The sequence below is a fragment of the Artemia sp. Qi Xiang Cuo genome, chromosome 12, assembly GCF_049724085.1.
Source record: "Artemia sp. Qi Xiang Cuo chromosome 12, ASM4972408v1, whole genome shotgun sequence".
Lineage (NCBI taxonomy): Eukaryota > Metazoa > Arthropoda > Branchiopoda > Anostraca > Artemiidae > Artemia > Artemia sp. Qi Xiang Cuo.
In genome coordinates, this window is record NC_142805.1 from 42,407,205 (window position 1) to 42,430,885 (window position 23,681).

Below are 23,681 nucleotides of genomic sequence, written 5' to 3' on the forward strand. Positions count from 1 at the left end.
ACATATCCAAAGTCCTAAACTTGCTCCTCCTCATATCAAATAGATTAAGCTTCTTTTTTTAATATGTCATTATTTTTTCAAATGTTTTTAAATATGTTTAAGAAATAAATATCTTAAGCCTCAACCGTTTTTATTCTTTAGAAAAATCCGTCGCCATGAAAATTATACTTTCAGATTCAACAGGTCAGGGAAAACAGCTTTCAGGTTCAACATGTAGGAGAACCCTAAATGCTCATCCCTAAAAAGGTAAGTTAACCCTAAACGCATAAAGACTTTCTCTGAAATTACACTTTCAGATCCAACAGCTCAGTGAACACTCTTTCAGTATCAGCATGTAGTAGAACCCAAAATCACCATCCCTAAAAAAAAGGTAAGTAAACCCTAAACGCTTAATGAATTTCTATGAAATTACACTTTCAGATCCAACAGTTAAGTGACCAAGCTTTCAGGTTCATCATGTAGGAGAACCCTAAATGCTCATCCCTAAAAAAGGTAAGTTACCCCTAAACGCTTAAAGAATTTCTCTGAAATCCCACTTTCAGATTCAACATGTAGGAGAACCCTAACTGCTCATCCCTAAAAAGGTAAGTTAACCCTAAACGCATAAAGAATTTCTCTGAAATTACAATTTCAGATCCAACCGGTCTGGGAAAAATCTTTCAGTTTCAGCATGTAGGAGAACCCTAAATGCTCATCCCTAAAAAAGGTAAGTTAACCCTAAACTATTAAAGAATTTTTCTGAAATCCCACTTTCAGATTCAACATGTAGGAGAACCCTAAATGCTCATCCCTAAAAAGGTAAGTTAACCCTAAACGCATAAAGAATTTCTCGGAAATCACACTTTCAGGTTAGGTCAGGTAGGACCCCGACCCCACGACCACAACCCCCAACGGGTACAACCCCCCCAACCCCAACCCCCAACGAACCCCCCCCGGCCACAAATGTTGCCCAACCACCCCAAAGACCACCCGGCACCCAAAGGACCCCCGGACACCCAAAGGCCCACACCCGGTCCCCAAAGGTCCACCGGACTCCCAACGGACCAATCGGTCCTCCACTACCCCCTCCCAGACCCCCACAGGCCCTCTCCGGGCCTCCCAAAGACTAACCGGGGACCCCAAAAGACCACCGGGCCCCCCAAAGAGTCCTCCGGCCCCCAAACGACCCCTGAGTCCCCATTTTTTTAATACTTTTTATGGCTTTATTATATCTTTTCAGGACAAACTATTTTCCTAATGTCCATCCTAAACCCATTTTACAAGTTGAAGTACCCATCCCTTAACATTACTTTACAGCTCTTGAATGCTCCAACACCAAGCAATACTTTTCAAAGACATTTCAGAACAAGTTCCTTTCTTAATGTTCCTCCTAAACCCATTTTACAAGTTGAATTCCTCATCCTTTTTACCATAACTTTAGTATACTACTTTTTTGAATGCTCCAACACCAAGCAATACTTCTCAAATGACATTTCAGAAACTAATTTTCACATTGATGTGAAGGAAAGTTCAAGTTCCTTTCCTAACTATCCATATGAAAATAAATAAGTTACATATCAATTCAATTTTTTCAAGAAAAAATAAAAATTTTCCACTTCAGTTCAGATTTTTCTCAAAGAGATGGAAAAATTTAAAATTACTGTTCTAAATTTTTCATAGAAGATGCAAAAGTTCAAGTTCTCTTCTGAATTTTACCAAAGAACACAATTCAATTCTAATTTCTCCAGAGAAAATAAAAATCTTCCTCTACAGTTCATAATTTCACAAAGACACAAAGAAATTTTAATTTCTCCTCTGAATTTTTGTAGAGGAAAGAAAAAGTTATCATATGATTGTGATTATTTTCCATGAAGATAAAAAGTTTCATTTTAATTCTATATTTTCTTAAATTCAATTCCAACCTTTCTCAAAGAGATCAAAAAATTTAAAGTTCTGTTCTAAATATTTTCCCGAGAGAAGAAAAGTTCAACTTCAATTCTGAATTTTCTCAATGAAAATGAAATAAGTTTTTGATCATTTCTATTTTCCCAAAATAAATATAAAAATTTTCCACTTCAGTTAAGATTTTTCTCAAAGAGATGAAGAAATACAAAATACTCTTCCAAATTTTTCATAGAAGTTAAAAAAGTTCAAGTTCTCTTCAGAATTTTACCAAAGAACACAATTCAATTCTAATTTCACCAGAGAAAACAAAATCTTCCACTTCAGTTCTTTATTTCACAATGACATAAAGAAATTTAAAGTTCAATTCTAAGTTTTTCGGTATACAAAATCAGAAAAATCTTCAATGTTCCTCTAGTACCTACGCAATTAGGCTAAAAATGAAGATATTTATGCACAGTTTCGACTCGATATGGCTAATTTTTCTAAAGACAATCTATTTAAGTGCTAAAACACAAACACTACTAAAAAATTTTCAATGTTCCCTTAGTACCTACACGATTAGTCTAAAAATGAATATAACTCTTATCAGTTTCAACTCGATATGGTTAAGTTTGCTCAATACAAGCTATTTCCTTGCGAAAACACAAACAATAAGAAAAAATTTACAATGTTCATTTAGTAAATACACAAAAAGACTAAAAATGAAGATATTTATGCTCAGTTTCAACTCGCTATGGCTAAGTTTGCTAAAGACAAGCTATTTCCTTGCGAAAACACAAACAAACTCAGAAAAAAAAATGTTCAATGTTCCTTTAGTACCTACTCAATTAGGCTCAAAATGAAGATATTTATGCAGAGTTTCAACTATCTATGGCTAAGTTTGCTAAAGACAAGCTATTTTCTTGCGAAAACACAAACAAAATCAGAAAAAATATTCAATATTCCTTTAGTACCTACGCAATTAGGCTTAAATGAAGATATTTATGCAGAGTTTCAACTATCTATGGCTAAGTTTGCTAAAGACAAGCTATTTTCTTGCGAAAACACAAAATCAGAAAAAATGTTCAATATTCCTTTAGTACCTACACAATTAGGCTAAAAATGAAGATATTTATGCAGAGTTTCAGCTAGCTTTGACTAATTTTGCTAAAGACAAGCTATTTTCATGCGAAAACACAAACAAAAGCAGAAAAATTTTCAATGTTACATTTGTACCTATTCAATTAGACTAAAAATGAAGATATTTATGCAGAGTTTCAACTATCTATGGCTAAGTTTGCTAAAGACAAGCTATTTTCTTGCGAAAACACAAACAAAAACAGAAAAAATGTTCAATGTTCCTTTAGTACCTACGCAATTAGACTAAAAATGAAGATATTTATGCTAAGTTTCAACTATCTATGAATAAGTTTGCTAAAAACAAGCTATTTTCTTGCGAAAAAACACACAAAATCAGAAAAAATGTTCAAAGTTCCTTTACTACCTACGCAATTAGACTAAAAATTAAGATATTTATGCAGAGTTTCAACTATCTATGGCTAAGTTTGCTAAAGACAAGCTATTTTCTTGCGAAAACACACAAAATCAGAAGAAATGTTCAATGTTCCTTTAGTACCTACACAATTAGGCTAAAAATGAAGATATTTATGCACAGTTTCAACTAGCTATGGCTAAGTTTGCTAAAGACAAGCTATTTTCTTGCGAAAACACACAAAATCAGAAAAAATATTGTTGGGTTAGGTTAAGTTAGATTAGGTTAGCCTACGTACGCGCGCATATAGGTTAGGTTAGGTTGGATTAAGTTAGGTTAGGTTAAGTTAGGTTAGGTTAGATTAAGTTAGGTTAGGTCAAGTTAGGTTAGATTAAGTTAGGTTAGGTTAAGTTAGGTTAGGCTAGGTTAGCCTACGTACGCGCGCGTACGTAGGCTAACCTAGCCTAACCTAACTTAACCTAACCTAACTTAATCTAACCTAACCTAGCCTAACCTAGCTCTAACCTAACCTAACTTAACCTAACCTAACTTACTCCAACCTAACCTAACCTATATGCGCGCGTACGTAGGCTAACCTAATCTAACTTAACCTAACCTACGAATATTTTTTATGAGTTTGTGTGTTCTCGCACGAAAATAGCTTGTCTTTAGTAAACTTAGCCATAGCGAGTTGAAACAGTGGATAAATATTTTCATTTTTAGCTTAAATGCGTAGTTACGAGTGAACCGATTAACATTTTTTTCTTATGTTGTGTGTGTTCGCAAGAAAATAACTTGTCTTTAGCAAACTTAGCCATAGATAGTTGAAACTCTGCATACATATCTTCATTTTTAGTGTAATTGCGAGGGTAGTAAAGGAAATTTGAACATTTTTTCTGTTTTTGTTTGTGTTTTCGCAAGAAAATAGCTTGTCTTTAGCAAACTTATTCATAGCTAGTTGAAACTTAGCATAAATATCTTTATTTTTAGACTAATGGTGTAGGTACTAAAGGAACATTGAATATTTTTTCTGATTATGTGTTTTTTCGCAAGAAAATAGCTTGTCTTTAGCAAACTTAGCCATATATAGTTGAAACTCTGCATAAATATCTTCATTTTTAGTCTAATTGCTTAGGTACTAATGGAACATTGAATATTTTTCTGATTTTGTTTGTGTTTTCGCATGAAAATAGCTTGTCTTTAGCAAACTTAGCCATAGCTAGCTGAAACTCGTCATAAATATCTTCATTTTTAGCCTAATTGCGCAGGTACTAAAGGAATATTGAACATTTTTTCTGATTTTGTGTTTTCGCAAGAAAATAGCTTGTCTTTAGCAAACTTAGCCATAGCTAGTTGAAACTCTGCATAAATATCTTCATTTTTAGCCTAATTGCGTAGGTACTAAAGGAATATTGAACATTTTTTCTGATTTTGTTTGTGTTTTCGCAAGAAAATAGCTTGTCTTTAGCAAACTTAGCCATAGCTAGTTGAAACTCTGCATAAATATCTTCATTTTTAGTCTAATTGCGTAGGTACTAAAGGAAAATTTAACATTTTTTTCTGATTTTGTTTGTGTTTTCGCAAGGAAATAGCTTGTCTTTAGCAAACTTAGCCATAGCGAGTTGAAACTGAGCATAAATATCTTAATTTTTAGTCTAATTGCGTAGGTACTAAATGAACATTGAACATTTTTTTCTTATTTTGTGTGTTTTCGCAAGGAAATAGCTTGTCTTTAGCATACTTAGCCATAGCGAGTTGAAACTGAGCATAAATATCTTCATTTTTAGCCTAATTGTGTAGGTACTAAAGGAACATTGAAAATTTTTTCTGATTTTGTGTGTTTTCGAAAGAAAATAGCTTGTCTTTAGCAAAATTAGCCATATCGAGTCGAAACTGTGCATAAATATCTTCATTTTTAGCCTAATTGCGTAGGTACTAGAGGAACATTGAAGATTTTTCTGATTTTGTGTACCGAAAAACTTAGAATTGAACTTTAAATTTCTTTATGTCATTGTGAAATAAAGAACTGAAGTGGAAGATTTTGTTTTCTCTTGTGAAATTAGAATTGAATTGTGTTCTTTGGTAAAATTCTGAAGAGAACTTGAACTTTTTTAACTTCTATGAAAAATTTGGAAGAGTATTTTGTATTTCTTCATCTCTTTGAGAAAAATCTGAACTGAAGTGGAAAATTTTTATATTTATTTTGGGAAAATAGAAATGATAAAAAACTTATTTCATTTTCATTGAGAAAATTCAGAATTGAAGTTGAACTTTTCTTCTCCCGGGAAAATATTTAGAACAGAACTTTAAATTTTTTGATCTCTTTGAGAGAGGTCGGAATTGAATTTAAGAAAATATAGAATTAAAGTGAAACTTTTTATCTTCATGGAAAATAATCACAATCATAGGATAAATTTTTCTTTCCTCTACAAAAATTCAGAGGAGAAATTAAAATTTCTTTGTGTCTTTGTGAAATTATGAACTGCAGAGGAAGATTTTTATTTTCTCTGGAGAAATTAGAATTGAATTGTGTTCTTTGGTAAAATTCAGAAGAGAACTTGAACTTTTTGCATCTTCTATGAAAAATTTGGAAGAGTATTTTAAATTTTTCCATCTCTTTGAGAAAAATCTGAACTGAAGTGGAAAATTTTTATTTTTTCTTGAAAAAATTGAATTGATATGCAACTTATTTCTTTTCATATGGATAGTTAGGAAAGGAACTTGAACTTTCCTTCACATCAATGTGAAAATTAGTTTCTGAAATGTCATTTGAGAAGTATTGCCTGGTGTTTGAGAATTCAAAAAAGTATTATACTAAAGTTATGGTAAAAAGGATGAGGAATTCAACTTGTAAAATGGGTTTAGGAGGAACATTAAGAAAGGAACTTGTTCTGAAATGCCTTTGAAAAGTATTGCTTGGTGTTGGTGCATTCAAGAGCTGTAAAGTAATGTTAAGGGATGGGTACTTCAACTTGTAAAATGTGTTTAGGATGGACATTAAGAAAATAGTTTGTCCTGAAAGGATATAATAAAGCCATAAAAAGTATTAAAAAATGGGGACTCAGGGGTCTTTTGGGGTCCGGAGGACTCTTTGGGGGCCCGGTGGTCTTTTGGGGTCCCCGGTTAGTCTTTGGGAGGCCCGGAGAGGGCCTTTGGGGGTTCGGGAGGGGGTATTTGAGCGCCGTATGGTCCTTTGGGAGCCGAGTGGGTCTTTGGGGTCGGGGTGTGGGCCTTTGGGGGGTGGGTTGTGGATTGTGGAGCCGGGGGTTCTTTGGGGTAGTTGGGTACCATTTGATGCCGGGAGGGCTGCCTGGGGGTTGGGGGGAGGGGGGGTGGGAACCGTTTGGGGTTGTGGTCGGAGGGGCAGGGTCCTACCTGACCTAACCTGAAAGTGTGATTTCTGAGAAATTCTTTATGCGTTTAGGGTTAACTTACCTTTTTAGGGATGAGCATTTAGGGTTCTCCTACATGTTGAATCTGAAAGTGGGATTTCAGAGAAATTCTTTAAGCGTTTAGGGTTAACTTACCTTTTTTTAGGGATGAGAAGTTAGGTTTATCCTCAATTTTGTACCTTAAATTATGTTCACTTACAGTGTTTATCTGACAGTGTTAATTCATAGACATTCTTTCATAGTTTAAGGTTCACTTACCTTTTTATTGTTTTGCCTATATTTTTATAGTCAATGTTTAACCTGACCGTGGTATGTCAGAGAAATTCTTTAAGCGTTTAGGGTTAACTTACCTTTTTTAGGGATGAGCATTTAGGGTTCTCCTACATGCTGAAACTGAAAGAATTTTCGCTGACCGGTTGGATCTGAAAGTGTTATTTCAGATAAATTAAATAATCGTTTAGGGTTAACTTACCATTTTTAGGGATGAGCATTTAGGTTTCTCCTACTTGCTGAACCTGAAAGTGGGATTTCAGAGAAATTCTTTAAGCGTTTAGGGTTAACTTACCTTTTTTTAGGGATGAGCATTTAGGGTTCTCCTACATGTTGAACCTGAAAGCTTTTTCCCTGACCTGTTGAATCTGAAAGTATAATTTTCATGGCGACGGATATTTCTAAAGAATAAAAACGGTTGAGGCTTAAGATATTTATTGCTTAAACATATTTAAAAACATTTGAAAAAATAATGACATATTAAAAAAGAAGCTTAATCCATTTGATATGAGGAGGAGCAAGTTTAGGACTTTTGATATCTGATGCATTTTTCCATGTCAGGTATCTTTTCCGGTATCCATTGTGCGAAATATCTAACTTCATCTTCTGGGTCATGGACTGAATGCGGGTATTTCTCACATTTGAAGTCTTCTAAATTGAATAATGCTATGTTTTTATCACATTTTTCTAGCAAGAGTTTATCAGTTGGCACGTTTCCCTTAACATAAACAGCTTGCACACCGAAAAAACTGCATATTTCCTGAATTTCTTCTTGTACGTGTTGTATTTTATAGCCATTTTCAGTATGTGCTCGTATGGTTTTAGCGTAAAAGCCATTTCGATTTATAAAATTTAGTGTAGGACGCCATCTGTTTTTCTCGTACTTATACATATTGTATCTGATGTTCCATTTATAGCAATGAATTTCACGTCGTTGGTTGTCTAGGAGTGAGATAGCTGCTTCGAAAATGATGCCAGTTGAGGAATATTTCAGACCAATATATTCCGTATCAATCACACCAAACATTATTATATCTGAAAAAAAGTGCTTAAATTAAATAAATATGTAATGATTCTGAAGCTCTAACAAATACAGCTCACTTTCATAGAATAAACTGAGAAGGAGGGAGTGTGTTCAAGGATCTCAACTTGAAAATTGTGAAAATGATTGGCAAATAGGTAACGTTTTACATTTCAGCACCCACTCCTCTGAGTAAATATTTAGAGGGGTCAATTTTCTGAGGAATAACTCAAAGCATTGTTATACGAGAATTCAGTTTGAATATGTAAAAGAGATTGAAGCAGGGTGTAATAGCTTCTATCACATTTAGAAGGGGCATGGATCAATCATCTTGTGGAAATTTCCGTATGTAAGGAGAAATCTTTGTCGAAAGCAACCTAAACTCTGAAAATCATAGTTTGATTATAATTAATTAAACTTTTCTCGGGAATAGGTCAAAGCATTATTATATGAAGGTTCAGGTTTTTATTCAAGTGAAAGGCATAACTCACTAGCTTTTATTCAAATGTTATAGCTAAAATCACTAAATGATGAAGAAGCAATTATCTTTTCTATCTCTAATAAAAGCGCTAACCCCCTCCCCCAACAAAAATCCTGGATTCACGCCTGGGAATATAAAATAAACTTTATCGAAAGAAAGCTTGAAAATAATCTGTTTCTCTCCTTCCATACAGGTTACGAAACTACAATTCTAATTATTGCTTAAAAGTGTTTTAATTTTGACGGAGAAACCCTTTGACTACCGCGTTTGTAAACCGGAAAAGGGTGACTGCTAATTTTAACCTTGCATAGAGCCTTGTGTCAAAACCAGAGCGGTTAATAGCTAAGAGATATGCAGAAGTTGATAAGGCTTACAGAAAGGCCAAATTTATCAAAAAGGTATTTCTTTTTTCGGTGGTTAGGTTTTGAGGTTAAAATGTATATATTTTACGTTTTGCATTCAGTATGGTTTGTTGGGGGGGGGGATTTAGCTGGAAATATAGAGGGAAGGAATTTATCGAAAAGAGAATTTCTTTTTGCGAGAATTTGGGATTGTATAGTTTGTTGTGGGGGGGGGGTAGGTTTTGAGGGTAAAGGAATATATTTACATTGACTATAAGGATTGTATGGTTTGGGGGGGGGTTTGAGGGTAAAGGAATATATTTACGTTTTGTATTGAGTATGGTTTGTGGGGGGGGGGTTGAGGGTAAAGGAATATATTTACATTGAGTATAAAGATTGTATGGTTTGTTGGGGGGGGGGGATTTAGCTGGAAATATAGAGGGAGGAATTTATCGAAAAAAGTATTTCTTTTTGCGATGGGGTTGTAAGACAATAGGGGGGGGGTTAGGTTTTGAGGGTAAAGGAATATATTTACATTGACTATAAAGATTGTATGGTTTGGGGGGGGGGGTTGAGGGTAAAGGAATATATTTACATTGACTATAAAGATTGCATGGTTTGGGGGGGGGGGGTTTGAGGGATAAAGGAATATATTTGCGTTTTGTATTGAGTATGGTTTGTGGGGGGGGGGGGTTTGAGGGTAAGGGAATATATTTACATTGAGTATAAAGATTGTATGGTTTGTTGGGGGGGGGGATTTAGCTGGAAATATAGAGGGAAGGAATTTATCGAAAAAAGTATTTCTTTTTGCGATGGGGTTGTAAGACAATAGGGAGGGGGGGTTAGGTTTTGAGGGTAAAGGAATATATTTACATTGACTATAAAGATTGTATGGTTTGGGGGGGGGGTTTGAGGGTAAAGGAATATATTTACATTTTAGCTGAATATAAAGATTGTTTGGTGGTTAGGTTTGTTGGGGGGGGGTGGGGGTTTGAGGGTAAAGGAATATATTTACATTTTAGCTGAATATAAAGATTGTTTGGTGGTTAGGTTTGTTGGGGGGGGGGTTTGAGGGTATAGGAATATATATACGTTTTGCATTGAGTATGGTTTGTGGGGGGGAGGTTGAGGGTAAAGGAATATATTTACATTTTAGCTGAATATATTGGAGGATGTCCAAGGAAAATTTGTTTGAAAATAAAAATGCACTTACATTGCTAATTGCGGCTGCCAAGGCCTCAAGCTCATCAATTATCTTAATTGTTCTATCCATTGTCAGGTTGTTTGCACTGTGTCAAAATACTTTCTGATAATTTAATCACAATGCATGCCCGGTATATACGAAATCTCAAAGGGCGAATTGTTATGTAACGGGGAAAACTATATGTAACCATCCCCCTGATTGGCTGAGAAGGGGGATGTAACCGACTCGCTGATTGGCTGAGAAGGAAACACGTGATCTATCTGTTTCCGGGAACTCGTAACATCTGGCTCGAATAACAATAACAAATACTATTTCTGGATCATAACATCTTCCTCGAACCGGAAGGAAGTGTCATTAACTGTTTCCGGGAACCTCATAACATCTGGCTCGAATAACAATAACAAATACTATTTCTGGATCATAACATCTGCCTCGAACAGGAAGGAAGTGTCATTAACTTTGCTTCGAACGACAACAACATTGACCCTATTAACCACGTGTTCTCTCTAATGACTCTGTTCAAAACAACAATAACATTGACCTTGGCATTTGCATCGAGCAACAACAAGAAGGAAGTGTCATTGACCTGCCCCCATTAGACTCAATAATCCATAAAAACATCAAATAATCAACACACATAACCATCCATGAAAACAGACATAAATGTGACAAACTTCCTGTTTTTTCATTCTCACTGACAAAATCCATAAAACCATCCATAAATGTGACAAAATTCCTGTTTTTCAAATTCTCACTGACAAAGTCCATAAACCACGTGGTTCTATGCCCATATATGGTGTGGGTACCGGAGATATTATGGCATCTCTACTTATCCATCAGTTCGAAAAAATTATAACTCCAAGTCTAATGAATAAATACGTATTTATTCCTGTAACATTTTGTCGCATATTTAAAGCGTTTATTTGCCAATTTGGCTGTTGGTGGGTTTTTTTGTGGGGGTCGTCTTGCTGGTCCTTGACCTTGTTTGTTGTATATGAGCTTCTTCTGATTGTGAGAACCTAGGCCACCAGTCTTTCTGGTGTGTTTCCAGTCTTTCTGGTGTGTTTAGCCTTATGTGGATGGTAGTTTCTTCTAAAATCCCTGTTATTGAGTTTTTCTTCATACTTTTGTAAAACACTTGGCCTATAGATATCGAAGATTCATGGGCGTGAATAGTTCTGAAATTTCTTCATAAATCACGGCTATTGGATTCTTTGCTGTGCTTTTGTCCAACATTGACAGGAGGCCAAAGTATTTCATATATACTCAGTTTTTTTTTGTGATTGGTTTGGCAATTTGGCCATCAATCAATAATTCAAAATCTTTGGAGTTACAATTGTTTGGGTATCTAACCCACTGCGGTTTCATCTTAGTAGTGATGTCTCTATAACTGGTCAAATTACGTGATGTTATTTTCATGACTTCAATCATCTTTCTCGCATTTCCATTATTGTAGGCTTGGTAACTGTCAAATATCAAGTTTCTACTCAGCTCTCCGTTTTTAGCACAACTGTCCTGTCCAGTTTTAGCAAGGGAGCGATGGAATATCTCTTCAGAGTTAGTTCCTGCTGATAAATCTGCTTCTGATTTAATATGCTTTTGCAGATTCAGCGTTTCATGGACTGTAGCAACCTCAGCTACTACTATTATTGCTTATGCTCTTACAATTGAACTGAATCAAAAGAGAGTAAGTGCATCCAGGTTGTAAAAATTGCATAGATACAGTGTTTTAGAAAGGGTATTAAGTTTTATTTTTTAGGGAAACTTGCAGAGGTGTAAAAATAAATCAAGGGATACGATGTGTGTCCAGATTTCCAAAAGGGTGTATGTTATAGGAAATTGTTGAACAATTTTGTCGGTCATATAAATAGTAAGCCATAATATGAATTCTTATAGAAACAAACGAAAAGATTAAAAATATTATTTTCTTTACCTATTAAAAAGACTTATGTCAATAAAAAACAATAAAAATAAAATAGCCAAGACCCAGGGTGTTTTTTCACAGCTAAAAAAAAGTTTGAAGAATAGGAAGATAAGTCCGCAAAACAATATTAGAATATTGGAATCTACAGTGATGACAGTGGCCAAGTATGGTTCTGAAGCATGGGCGCTCCGAAAAACGGAGGAAGATTTGCTAGATGTTTTCCAGAAAAATTCCCTACGGATTGTTTTGAGTACCTAGATGGCAGACCGCATCTCAAACATTAGGCTGTACAACGAGTGTGGTTCAATTCTGTTTTCTAGGGCTATAATGAGGGAAAGCTTTAGATGGCTTGGGCAAGTTCTACGGATGAAGGCTGACAGCTTGCCAAAGATTGTCCTTCTCGGTCGACCGTTTAGGGCCATACGGAAAGAAGTTAATCCCCGGGTAGTTTGGGGTTATGTTATAAGGAAAGATTTAAGAGAAATGAGAACTTCTTGGGAGGATGTAAAGAGGGAGACTTTGAAGGCTCCCTTCTTGGGAGGCGTTAAATAGAATTGGATACAGGAGGAGCGTACATAGCTGTGTTGGGCTCAGGTTGCTTGTTGCTGCAGTGAGTTTTTAGTAGTGTATGTAGTAATGGAAGATAAAAGCATGCATAACGAGCCCATTCTGCACGAGTTAAGTCGGTTTATTCTTATTTCAAATTGAACGATTTTAAATTCGCTACATTATTTGATATGCAACATTCGTATCTCTGTAATGGAATAGCGGCAAAAGTTTTCGAACTAAGATTTGTAATTTTCTAACATAATTTATTTTACCAAGGGAGAGGAGGAAGGTTATAAATTTAAAGATAAAAAAATAGAATTATATTGAAAATCATATAAGAATACAACATATTTTTTTCATCTGGTCATATTCAGAGAATTGGAAATTTGGTGCTCTAGAGCTGGCTTTGTACGCAAATTCCTATAAATAGGGTTACCTTCCCCTTCGATGTGTCAGGACCATCACCGTGAGGGACCTTTTTATCCCAACCCAACCGTTACCACCCATCCTGACAGGACCCAATTTTGCGTGATTTTACTAAGGGTAAAATTCTGGACGGGTTTCATGCTATCTTGGAAAGCATATGAGGAAGGTGGACACAACTTTTAGGAATGGATTCCATAGTCTCAACTATGCTCTGGAAGGTCTTTTGAAGACCTTCCAGGAAAGTCCTTCTCCACACCTTTCCCTCTAAATTACATTGACCTTTGATAACATGGGATAAATCTATATTATACAAGTGAAACGTTTAGAATAGATCAAGAGTGTGAGTGAGGTCCACGGAAAGTATGATGAGCCTTATACTTTTGTTAAGCCCTGATTTGTATGCCTTCAAAGAATTTTTGAAAATGTTTCCTAGTTAAAAAAAAAAAAAAATCCAGTATGGCTGAAAATCTTACTCAATTCATCGGAACTGTGTTTCCAAGATTGGGTATCAAAGCTAAGTAGACTCAAACCAAAATGAAAGGTATTTTTTCTATAGTCAAGAACTGTCTTGTATCCAATTCTGCAAGAGTATTTTTGCTTATGTGCATGTAAATGAAATCCCGTTTAAGTGAATTCTGTTCAATTCAACCTATTTAATTGAACCCTCGTTCCATCAAGAACCTGTTTAACTCAACATCCGTTTTACTCAATTTCCATCCAACTCATACTCCGTGTAACTCAACACTCATTCTACATATACCCCGTGTACTTCAATCCTCATTTAACTTTACCCATATTTAAGCAGCTTAATAAACATAACCTAGGGCTTAAATTGTACGGGGACTGAGTTGAATGGGGGTTGAATTAAATGAGGGTTGAATTACACAGATGTTAAGCTGAATGAGGGTTGAGTAGCACGGGGAGTTGAGCTGAATGGAGATTGAGTTAAACGAGAGTTCAGTTAAAGGAGGGTTGAGTTGCATGAGGGTTCAGTTAATTGGGTTGAGTTGTTAGTCCAATGCAATGAAAGCTGTAAGCGAAAGTTTCTTACGCACAGGGAGGGGTTTTGGGCTTCTGCTCTCCCAAGATTTCCTAATTTCATCTGCCTGTTGGCAGATGTTTTACTCAGTGTCTTGTTCGTTTATTTTTGCTAGTTTTAGATTCAATAATAATACTGTTCTTTAAAAAAAAGGTAAAAATACGCACGGTATCTTACCAATGAATAATGAGCTTTGATGTTTGATGATGTTGTTGATGCTTGCACAGCATGGTAATTCAAATTTTTTTTATAAGACTGTGAATTTTAAATTTAGTAAAAGAGGAAGAGATATATTTATATATATATAAGAGGAAGAGATTTCTTCTTTATAGCTATTTTAAGGGGACGACTTGAATATAACTTTGTTGAAGTTCTTAACTTCTCATGGTCGATAAGAAATAAGATAATGAAAGCTGAGACCGCTAAGGTGGTTCTTTTGTGAACTAATATTTTCTCTTTAGTCTTATGAGAAGTTAGACCTTATTAGATGGGTAACCATGAAATAGAGCTGTTCAGTATTGCACTTTTTTTTTTAGAGAATAGCTTGCTGAGTTTCTTTTAGCCAAGTACACTAAAATGAAATCTTTTTACTATCAGTCAAATTTCTTTTCTATTACAGTAGCGCCAATAAAAGCACTATGCGCAGAGAGGTACAGAGATTGGTCTGTTCGTTTTGGATCATTGGGGTTTCGATGCGTCCAAATTACAGGTGATCAAGCTACCGTAGATGAAACGGAATCCTTCAAATATGCTAATTGTATCATAACTACTCCTGAAAAATTTGATTCCCTTTCTCGTCGTTATCTCAGAGACAATATTCACGACGTGAAGCTTTTTATGATAGATGAAATTCATCTAATAAGGTAAGATTCGTATTTGTTAAATTTTGAAGGTTTGTGTTTGAATTGGGAACTAAAGGGAAGTGGCGTAAGAGAGATGAATAGAGAGACATAGAGATAAAGGGTGAAAATCAGATAGAAAGAGGGAGAAAAAGAGAGAGAGAGAAAGGAAGTAAGAAAGAGAATCATATAAAGAGTTACTGACCATACGCAATCAAATAGAGTTTGTCACAAAGGTACTACTGGCTTTTATGTTGCTGTGTTGCCCTTCAGTGGGCTTTGTGGGCTTAAGCTTCGTGCTTAAAAAAAAAAAAAAAAAAATAATGAAGAACTGCTCTATTCGAATTATTTTTTTTTTAAGCACGAAGCTTAAAAAATCGTTTACTTATAATGACAACTCATAACAACATAATAAATTATCTTCAAAATGTGTTGTTGGGCCAGTGCCAACAAAGTAGTACCTTTGTCAGTACTTTTGTAGGTACTGATTTTATTCTTCATGATTAATACGAGAATGTCTTCGTCCCCTTTGTAACTGTCTTGCTTTCTTGTTCTATTATATTTTATTATTTATAGATAATAAAGACAAAGAAAGAGATTCCCGTTTTCTTACCTTATTAGCAAGACAGTTACAAAGGAGACGAACACATTCTCGAATTAATCATGAAGAATAAAATCAGTACTACTATACAAAGGTAAACACAGTACTATACAAAGGTATACAAAGGTAAACACAATAACAAAGGTACTACTTTGTTGGCACTGGCCCAACAACACATTTCGAAGATAATTTAAAGATAACCTTATTTACCTTATTAGCTTATTAGCTTTGTCACTACTGGCTTATATGTCGCTGTGTTGCCCTTCAGTGGACTTTGTGGGCTTAAGCTTCGTGCTTAAAAAAAAAAATAATGAAGAACTGCTCTATTCGAATTATTTTTTCTAGCGAAGAAAATCGAGGACCTGTATTAGAAGCTGTCGTCACAAGAATGAAATTGCTCGCTTCTCAGCTTGGCTGTTGTACTAGGTTTATTGGAGCATCAGCAACCATCCCTAATGGAGAAGACTTTGTTCGCTGGCTGAATGGTGACCGAGGGACAGGAAAGCTAATAAGGTAAAAAAACGGGAACCTCTTTCTTTGCCTTTATTATCTGTAAATAACAAAATATAATAGAACAAGAAAGCAAGACAGTTACAAAGGGGATGAAGACATTCTCGTATTAATCATGAAGAATAAAATCGCGGTAGATCTCATGCTGAAGGAATTAGGTTAACGTTTTTGAGCAACAATTTCGTTAGTATACTTTTATTTAGATGTGAGATAATTTTCGTCCGTTTTTCGATGTATCACTATTTTCTGATGATATATCTCTTACTCACTCTCTCTCTCTCTCTCTCTCTCTCTCTCTCTCTCTCTCTCTCTCTCTCTCTCTCTCTCTCTCTCTGTCTCTCTCTCTCTCTCTCTCTCTCTCTCTCTCTCTCTCTCTCTCTCTCTCACTCTCTCTCTCTCTATCTCTCTCTCTCTAAAAAAAAAATAATAATAAAAGGAAAGCCCAGTACTTTCTTCACCAAACTCTGATAGCAAGCTATTTATTTAAATATTTGACTTTACTTTATAGTTTTTTAAAATAAATAATTTGACATATTAGATTAATTAACCTTTTAAGTTTTATGAAATAGCCCTTATCTTACTGTACTATTTTAAGAACGGCGGTTCTCTATTAGCTCTTTATTACCGAAAATCTTTGGTTTCGCTTTAATTGTTGGCACTGTTTCAATTTTTAAAGTTCTTTTTAAGTATTGTTTGTTGTTTAAATATATGGATATCTAAGGCTCTGTTTTGAGAAATTATTTTGGTTGCAACTGGTACAATATTTCGAAAGCATGACACCCCAATGTCTTGCGGGTGAAATTTCGCTTCAAAAAAAATCGTGATCAATCGCCTTTCAGAGACCGTCTCATGGTAGTTAATGGTTCTAAGATCTTGTCTAAAGCGTAGTGTTACAACAAGTTCACTCAAAAATCTAAATATAACATAATTTTGAAGTTTAGCTGATCTAAGAACAAAGAAGAAAATTTTGAATAATTTTTTTTTTAATCTCAAGTTTTTCTCGTTTTGCTTAGTTTTAAAGTGAAATTTGGTAAACTTTTTGTTTTGTCTGTAAGTAGCTTGTGTAAGTTCATTGCTACTTTACTGTTAATTTTTCTGTGGTTTTAGTTTCCTTCTCTCGTTCGTTACTTTCGATAGGCAGTAAAACACGCCTTTGTTTCATACGCTTTCTTATCCATCATCTCTAATTGTGACACTTGCTGTTTTCTTCAATATATTAACTAGATTCATTTCGTTCTGGGAATAAAATTGAATTTCATATCCGTTTCTTTCATTTATTCATCTTCTTCATTAAAAGTGGTCATTAAACACACAGTGAGAATTAAATTAAACGTGGTCATGTTTCAAAGTTTTGAAGTGGTCTGGGCCCTCAGGCCAATGCCTTGGATAAGTCTATTTCTGGTTATGCTGAGAATAAACAAATCCTTTTTTTGTCCCAGAAGAGGCATTGTGATTTATGATCCTAATGCAGCTTTGTACTTAATCTTAAAAATGCTATCGTAGTATTTAAAATGCACACTTTTTTTGTGGAATAATATGTCTATTTTTTTACGGAACTTGTATGTTTGGCTTTTCCAAAAAATTCAACTTTATTGTTTAGAAAAGGTATGCTGATGCAACTTTCTAGGCTAAATTCTGCAATGTATCTAATTTTTTCTCTCAAAGTTTTTTTTTGCAATAGATTATGTGTGCTATAAAATCCTGAAAATGGAAAACTTCGTATAGAATAAAATTTGGTTTTGTGAATTAGTCAAAACGCCTAATTTCCGCATCCATTTATAACAGCAAACTTAACAATGAATATTGCTCAAAACTATGGTGGTGCAAACAATTTTTGATTGTATTTTTAATTTAAGTCCAAAAATTTGCATTGAAAGCATGATTTTTTTTTTATGGTTGCTGTAGTTAGTGCAACCTAGTAGAGAGTAAACCACCGCCTATAGTAGCCAAAATTTCAAGACGGGATTTCAAGGAAACTGTCGAGTGACCAATATTTCCAGTGTAAAACTAGTTTAAAAATAGTAATTCAGATTCAAATGAAAAGTAATTTGTAAATACAAGAAATTTTTTTTGAGAATTTCCAAAATGAGCCTGAAACCCCTAAAAAAAAATGACCTTCAGTTGAAATAGAAATTCCACCATTGACATTACCGTTGTCAATGACACCTCATTTGAGCATGAACAAGATGGAAAAATATATTTTTACATGGATAAAAATTCTCTTTTTTCTTAATTTAATGTCATGAATGACATTCGCAGTGACATTTAATTTGGAGCAATCCATTTAGTATTTCAGATGACAAACGTCCAGTTAGAGTGCAACGAATGGTCCTTGGATTCAAGTGTCAGAATGACCATTCGAGATTCAAGTTTGACATCATGCTCAATTATAAATTGCCAAGACTTATTCAGCAGTACTCAAACGGAAAGCCAACACTGGTAAAGCATAATTTACAATTTACGCTGAAATAGCTTTAGAGTTTTATATTAATATCATCGAGGAATACTTTTATCATCAAGGAATACAAGGAAAGAAAACTGTCTGTTTTCTTTTTTAGGGTTTTCGATTTGTTGTAATCCCTTGCTAAAATATATAGCCTACAAGTATTTTGCAATTACCATTTTTTTGCTCTTTATGTAATTTAATGTCTTTTCGTACTGCAGTCTGTTCAAAGATATTCGATTATTGAGGCTAGTCAGATTTCTAACAACGATATGTTCTAAGCTTCAAACTTTTGGTTTTACTTTTAAGGTTTTTGAATTGTTGTAATCCCTTGTCCAAATGGAGTATCATCATTTGTAATAATTGCAAATTTTCGTTTTTTTGGGCCTTCCTACTGACATAATATAACTGGTTGCGTTCAAAAAGGTGTTCTTTTTTAAGGTTTTTTAATTGTTGTTATCTCTTGTTAAAATATACAAAATATTTTAGTAATTACCAGTTTGTTTGCTCTTTACGCAATTTAATGTCATTTCATACTGCATTCTTTTCAAAAATATTTATTTATTGAAGCTTATCCAATTTCTAACAACGATATGTACTAAGCTTGAAACTTTTGGCTTTCTTTTTAAGGTTTTTGAATTTTGCTGTAATCCCTTGTCAAAATCTTGAATCATCATATGCAGTAATTGTAAATTTTTAGTTTTTTGAGCCTTCCTACTGACATTATATAACTGGTTGCGTTCAAACCTGTTAGCTTAATCACGTAGCGAGTGGATTTTATCTAACAAAAAAAACACAACTAATTTTACAATTTTCAAGCATTTTTCTAGTTTTGAATTAAAACATTAAAATTATTGCTCAGGCACCGTAAATATTTTTACAGTTTACCTAATAACTTTAGCGATTCTGGACTGAACTTAAAAATTGTTTCTAACTTTTTTCGTGTCTTAAAAAGACATAGCTTATACTTATAAGAAAAGAAATCCTCTAATGATGTGTTTCTAAGAACGATTTCTACTAAGCTTCAAACTTTTGGTTTTTTTTTTATTTTTTTTTTTTGAATTGTTGCAATCCCTTGTTATAATATATACAGATATTTTTGCAAATGCATAATTTGAGAATCGTACGTGTGTAAGCATACCACAAAATTTTTGAACAAAAAAACTTCTCTTTTTTTGGAATAAAATGGTATTTGCCTACTTTTAATCAAGTTTTTTTTCGTCTATTCAGACAGATGGGGTTGTTTGATGGTTGGCCATCTTAATATTTATGGTTGTTTGTGTATTGAATGTTAATATGGGTTTACCTGCGTATTTGTTAACTTCCACATTTCCAGCAATCTCTTTCTGTTTCTCTTATCAATGGGAATAGAGAGAGAGGGTTGAGTAATGGTTTCATGCGGGAAACGTGTCCTTTTTTATACTGTAATAAGTTTTAAAGTTATCTAATTAAAAAGTACCTCTGCTTGCAGTGAAGGACTATCGCTATTTTGGATTAAGGTGTGATTGTCGTCTGGTTGTTTACTTTCAGCTAATAAAACAACGTTGTCCTCTACTTGATAAATTATTAAATCTGTAGAAATAATTTATTGTTCATCTTTGCTATAGATATTTTGCTCGACTAGAAAGGGAACCCAGCAAACTGCTTCTTACTTAGCGAAACAGTCCGCTCTGTCTGTGTCTGAAGGAGGACGAACACTGGCAAAAATACTGTCCGATCCGAAGCTTAAGGAGTTTGTGCAGTCTGGTGTAGCTTTTCACCATGCTGGACTCAATTTAGAAGATAGAAGAATTATCGAAGAAGCTTTCCTACAAGGTCGTATACCTGTTTTGGTTGCTACCACCACCCTTGGTAAGTAGAATGACATTTACTAAAAGTACTATGTTAAAAACGGTGATCTGCAAAAACAGTTCTTTCTTCCTTTAGATTTCTTGATGCCTTCTATTTATATTGGAAGGTACTGAATCTGAATCAGGGAAAGTTAACCCATTTTAGTAATCATAACTGTTTAATATAAATAACTATAAATAACTTTTTTTTTTTAATTACTGAAAAATTTGAGTACCTTGCACTTGAAAAAGTTTGTATAAAACTTTATCAATTTTTGTAGTTATAATTGTAATTTTTTATGCTTATTCCAAAACATATGATAAGATTTTTTTACTGGTATCTATAGATTTGCATAATAATTTACAAAATTCTTTCCATGCAATCGGAGGATTTAAACTTAAAAAAAAAATGAAAACAGTAATTTAGGGAAAATAGAATTTTCGATATTATGACTAAAAAACTTTTAGTTATAACATCGTAAGAGCAAAATGAACTTATTTATGTGCAGTACTTTGTAACAGCGGCCGCCACTTTTAGAAGTTCATGGACCACTAAATGTATTATTTTTATTTGATGGACCACTAATATGGATTTGGAAAAAAGGTGCTGTAAATACATCCATACATTATAATCAGAAAAGTTTTAATATAGTTAACAGGAAATACACACAAAGAAAAAAATATATATATTTTAGTGGGATGGTTGCTCTCGTTTTGTTTGACATCATGTTGTGGAGATTCAGTTTCAGTGATGTCGCTGCGGGACGAAGAGCTGCATCTATTTCAAGCTGAGAGCGATACCGAGTTTTAATTACTGTCACAGATGTAACACTTTTTTTTTTTTTTTTTTTTTTTTTTTTTTTTTTTTACATAAATATGTAGTTAAAATTGAATCAAAATTTCCATAGCCTTTTCACTCAGTAATGGGTGTTCATTTTTTAGAGAGACCCAAAAATGAGTTCTTGATAAAGAGGACTTGAATTTTAATTCGAAACTATCATCACAAGAAAGATCGATGAGGCTTTTTTTTCATTTATGCTTAATTTGTCCTATTCGATGCTAGCTGCAAATGGATCTGTTATCCATATGTTTCCAGGTCTGGGATCTCCTTCCCTTGGGTAATAGAAAAAAAAAATATTCTGTCAGTGACTATAAGTGCTGTTGAATAATCATGGATACCCTTGACGATTGAGATCCTTCTCTCCCATATATTTGTCAACATTTATAAACATTGGTAGATCTCCATCTGCCAACCGTGTGTGCCATTAATATTTTCTTTTGAAAAGCATCTATCTTTCCTCTAATTTCTAATTTCTTCGAAAATAATCCAATTTCTTCACGCAAGAGGAACAGTAAGGCTCAATATATTGCCCCTTGATAGCCATCTTACCTCAGCGTGAAAAAGAAGGTGAGTATACTGGAAATCCATTTTTTTTGCAGAGCATTTAAAACATCCGAGAATTTAGAGCTCTATGTCTAATCTCATTCACAATTTTTATAACACTGAATAATAGTTTGTTTAGATCTGGGGACTTTTTGTTTACCACAAGCTGCACACAATATATAATACAATGGGTAGACAGAAAGTTTAGGTTACCAACATTTTTACTCTTGCAACAACTCGTAAGCAATTTCCAATCATGTTTGAAGCGCTGTCTGTAAAACTGCCAATACATATTTCCCACTCAATTTTGTGCTTCAGGAAATAAGTGCAAGTGCTTGAAAAATCTCGAAGCTAGTTGTTCTGCCTGACAAGTTTCGCGAGCAAAGAAGTTCGTTTTGTAATTCTCCTTGAAACTCAACGCTTACAAAACAAAGGAGAAGTGCTTTGTTACTGACCTGCAGATTCATTAAGTTGAATCAAATAAAATGATGCATTTTTGCCATTTTTATAGCTTGGTTCTGAATATCTTCAGCTATTTCTTTAATTCTGCGCTTAACAGTGTTAGCAGACATAGGAATTAACTTCAGTCTTTGAATAGCCTGTTTTCCCAAAACAGCTTCACAGGCTTGTAACATGCTAGGTTTGATTAAGTCTCCTCCTGTCATATATGGCTTTTTATTCTGTGCAATTTGGAGTGCTAACAAGTAGAAAGCCATTACTAGGAACTTATCTTCAGCAACCATTTTTTTAAAGCGTCTATTTGCTTTTTTATACCTTCAAGCACTCTGTGAAAACATTCAAGTTGTTTGTCAACTAAATGTGGGTGTTTTGTATGCATGTGAATTTTAAGTTTTGACGCTTTCATGGCATCGCTAGAATAACTTTCATGACAAATAACACAAAGAGGCTTGGATCCAGCTCACTACCAGGTTTTTGAATAAATCCAAATTTTAGGTTGTTTGAATCGTATTTTCTTGATATTTTGCATTTTTTATTTTCGCATCCTATTGGAATGTTCTTTCTAATGCTGTCTGCCGAGAACTGTGGATGCTCCGTAAGTCTAATTCACTGATCAGCTCACTACTATTACTATTTTCATCCCTTAATTAAGCTTTACTTTTTCAAAAGAATTGCAAAATATTCACATGCCTTTTCTCACTCAATAGTTTCATCAAAGTCCATTAATTAAATAATTTTCAAATTGATAGCTGTGCACTTCGTATGTTTCAACTTTGAGAACACTTGCTCACATAAGTATTAGTTTACTTTCAAGGAGCCTATGCCTGCCGCAGAAAATCAGGAACGTAAGCTCCCACTGGAACTAAATTAATACTGGAGACTGGATTGAAAATTGAAACAGAATTTAGAAATTCGTTCGCAGAAATAGCAGGCCAAACGGAAATTGTATCCTGTCATAAATGTATGCTGATTCAAGAATGTACATCAGAGAAATCATTAAATGCATCCTGACATAGATGTATGTTGATTCAAGAATGTACAACAGCAGAAATCGTTAAATGTGTCAACACAATTCCCATGTCAATTTTTTTTAAGCCTTTTCAGTCGCAATAAAGCTATATAATAATAAACGTAACTCTTAAGTTCTAAATGTATGATAAGTTTCCTTAATTTTGTCTCTTTTTTATGTTCATGAAATATAAAAAAAAGGAAATTATTTAATAATGGTCCCATTTCTTCGTGGACCACCCAAACGTTTTCATGGACTACCAGTGGTCCATGGACCATAGGTTGGCGATCTCTGCCTTATAAAATGTATTTTTTTTTAAAGAAGAATGTGTTTTCGTTTTGTAAATTTAATAAATAAGTGGTAAAAATGTTTCTTACAAAGGTTATACAGACCCAGATAAAATGTGACATGATAAAAAAAATCTACTAGAAACAAACATATACTTTAAGCATAAAACAGTTTCAGGTGCCAAAATTTTAGCAATTTTTGGTTTTGTAGATACTGAATAGGCTAGTATTCTGATTAGCCAGGTTGTCTGAATCCCTTTGTCATGATTGGAGATAATGTGGGAGCCTTTTCAAGTCTCGGCCTTTATAGTTTGGTAA

The 23,681-nt window shown here is 34.2% G+C and overlaps 1 protein-coding gene across 1 annotated transcript in view; it reads left to right on the forward strand.

Moving 5' to 3' along the window:
- The window catches only part of LOC148946134 (uncharacterized), a 103,445-nt gene extending 80,298 nt beyond the window's left edge, over nucleotides 1-23,147 (forward strand). Inside the window, exons 10-14 of the mRNA XM_089097616.1 lie at nucleotides 14,622-14,865; nucleotides 15,788-15,955; nucleotides 18,241-18,391; nucleotides 20,003-20,246; nucleotides 22,901-23,147. Of these exons, the coding sequence (XP_088953742.1) occupies nucleotides 14,622-14,865; nucleotides 15,788-15,955; nucleotides 18,241-18,391; nucleotides 20,003-20,246; nucleotides 22,901-22,938 (845 nt within the window). The 3' untranslated portion in view covers nucleotides 22,939-23,147. The remainder of the gene's footprint in view (nucleotides 1-14,621; nucleotides 14,866-15,787; nucleotides 15,956-18,240; nucleotides 18,392-20,002; nucleotides 20,247-22,900) is intronic.
- Nucleotides 23,148-23,681: the final 534 nt, after the last annotated feature.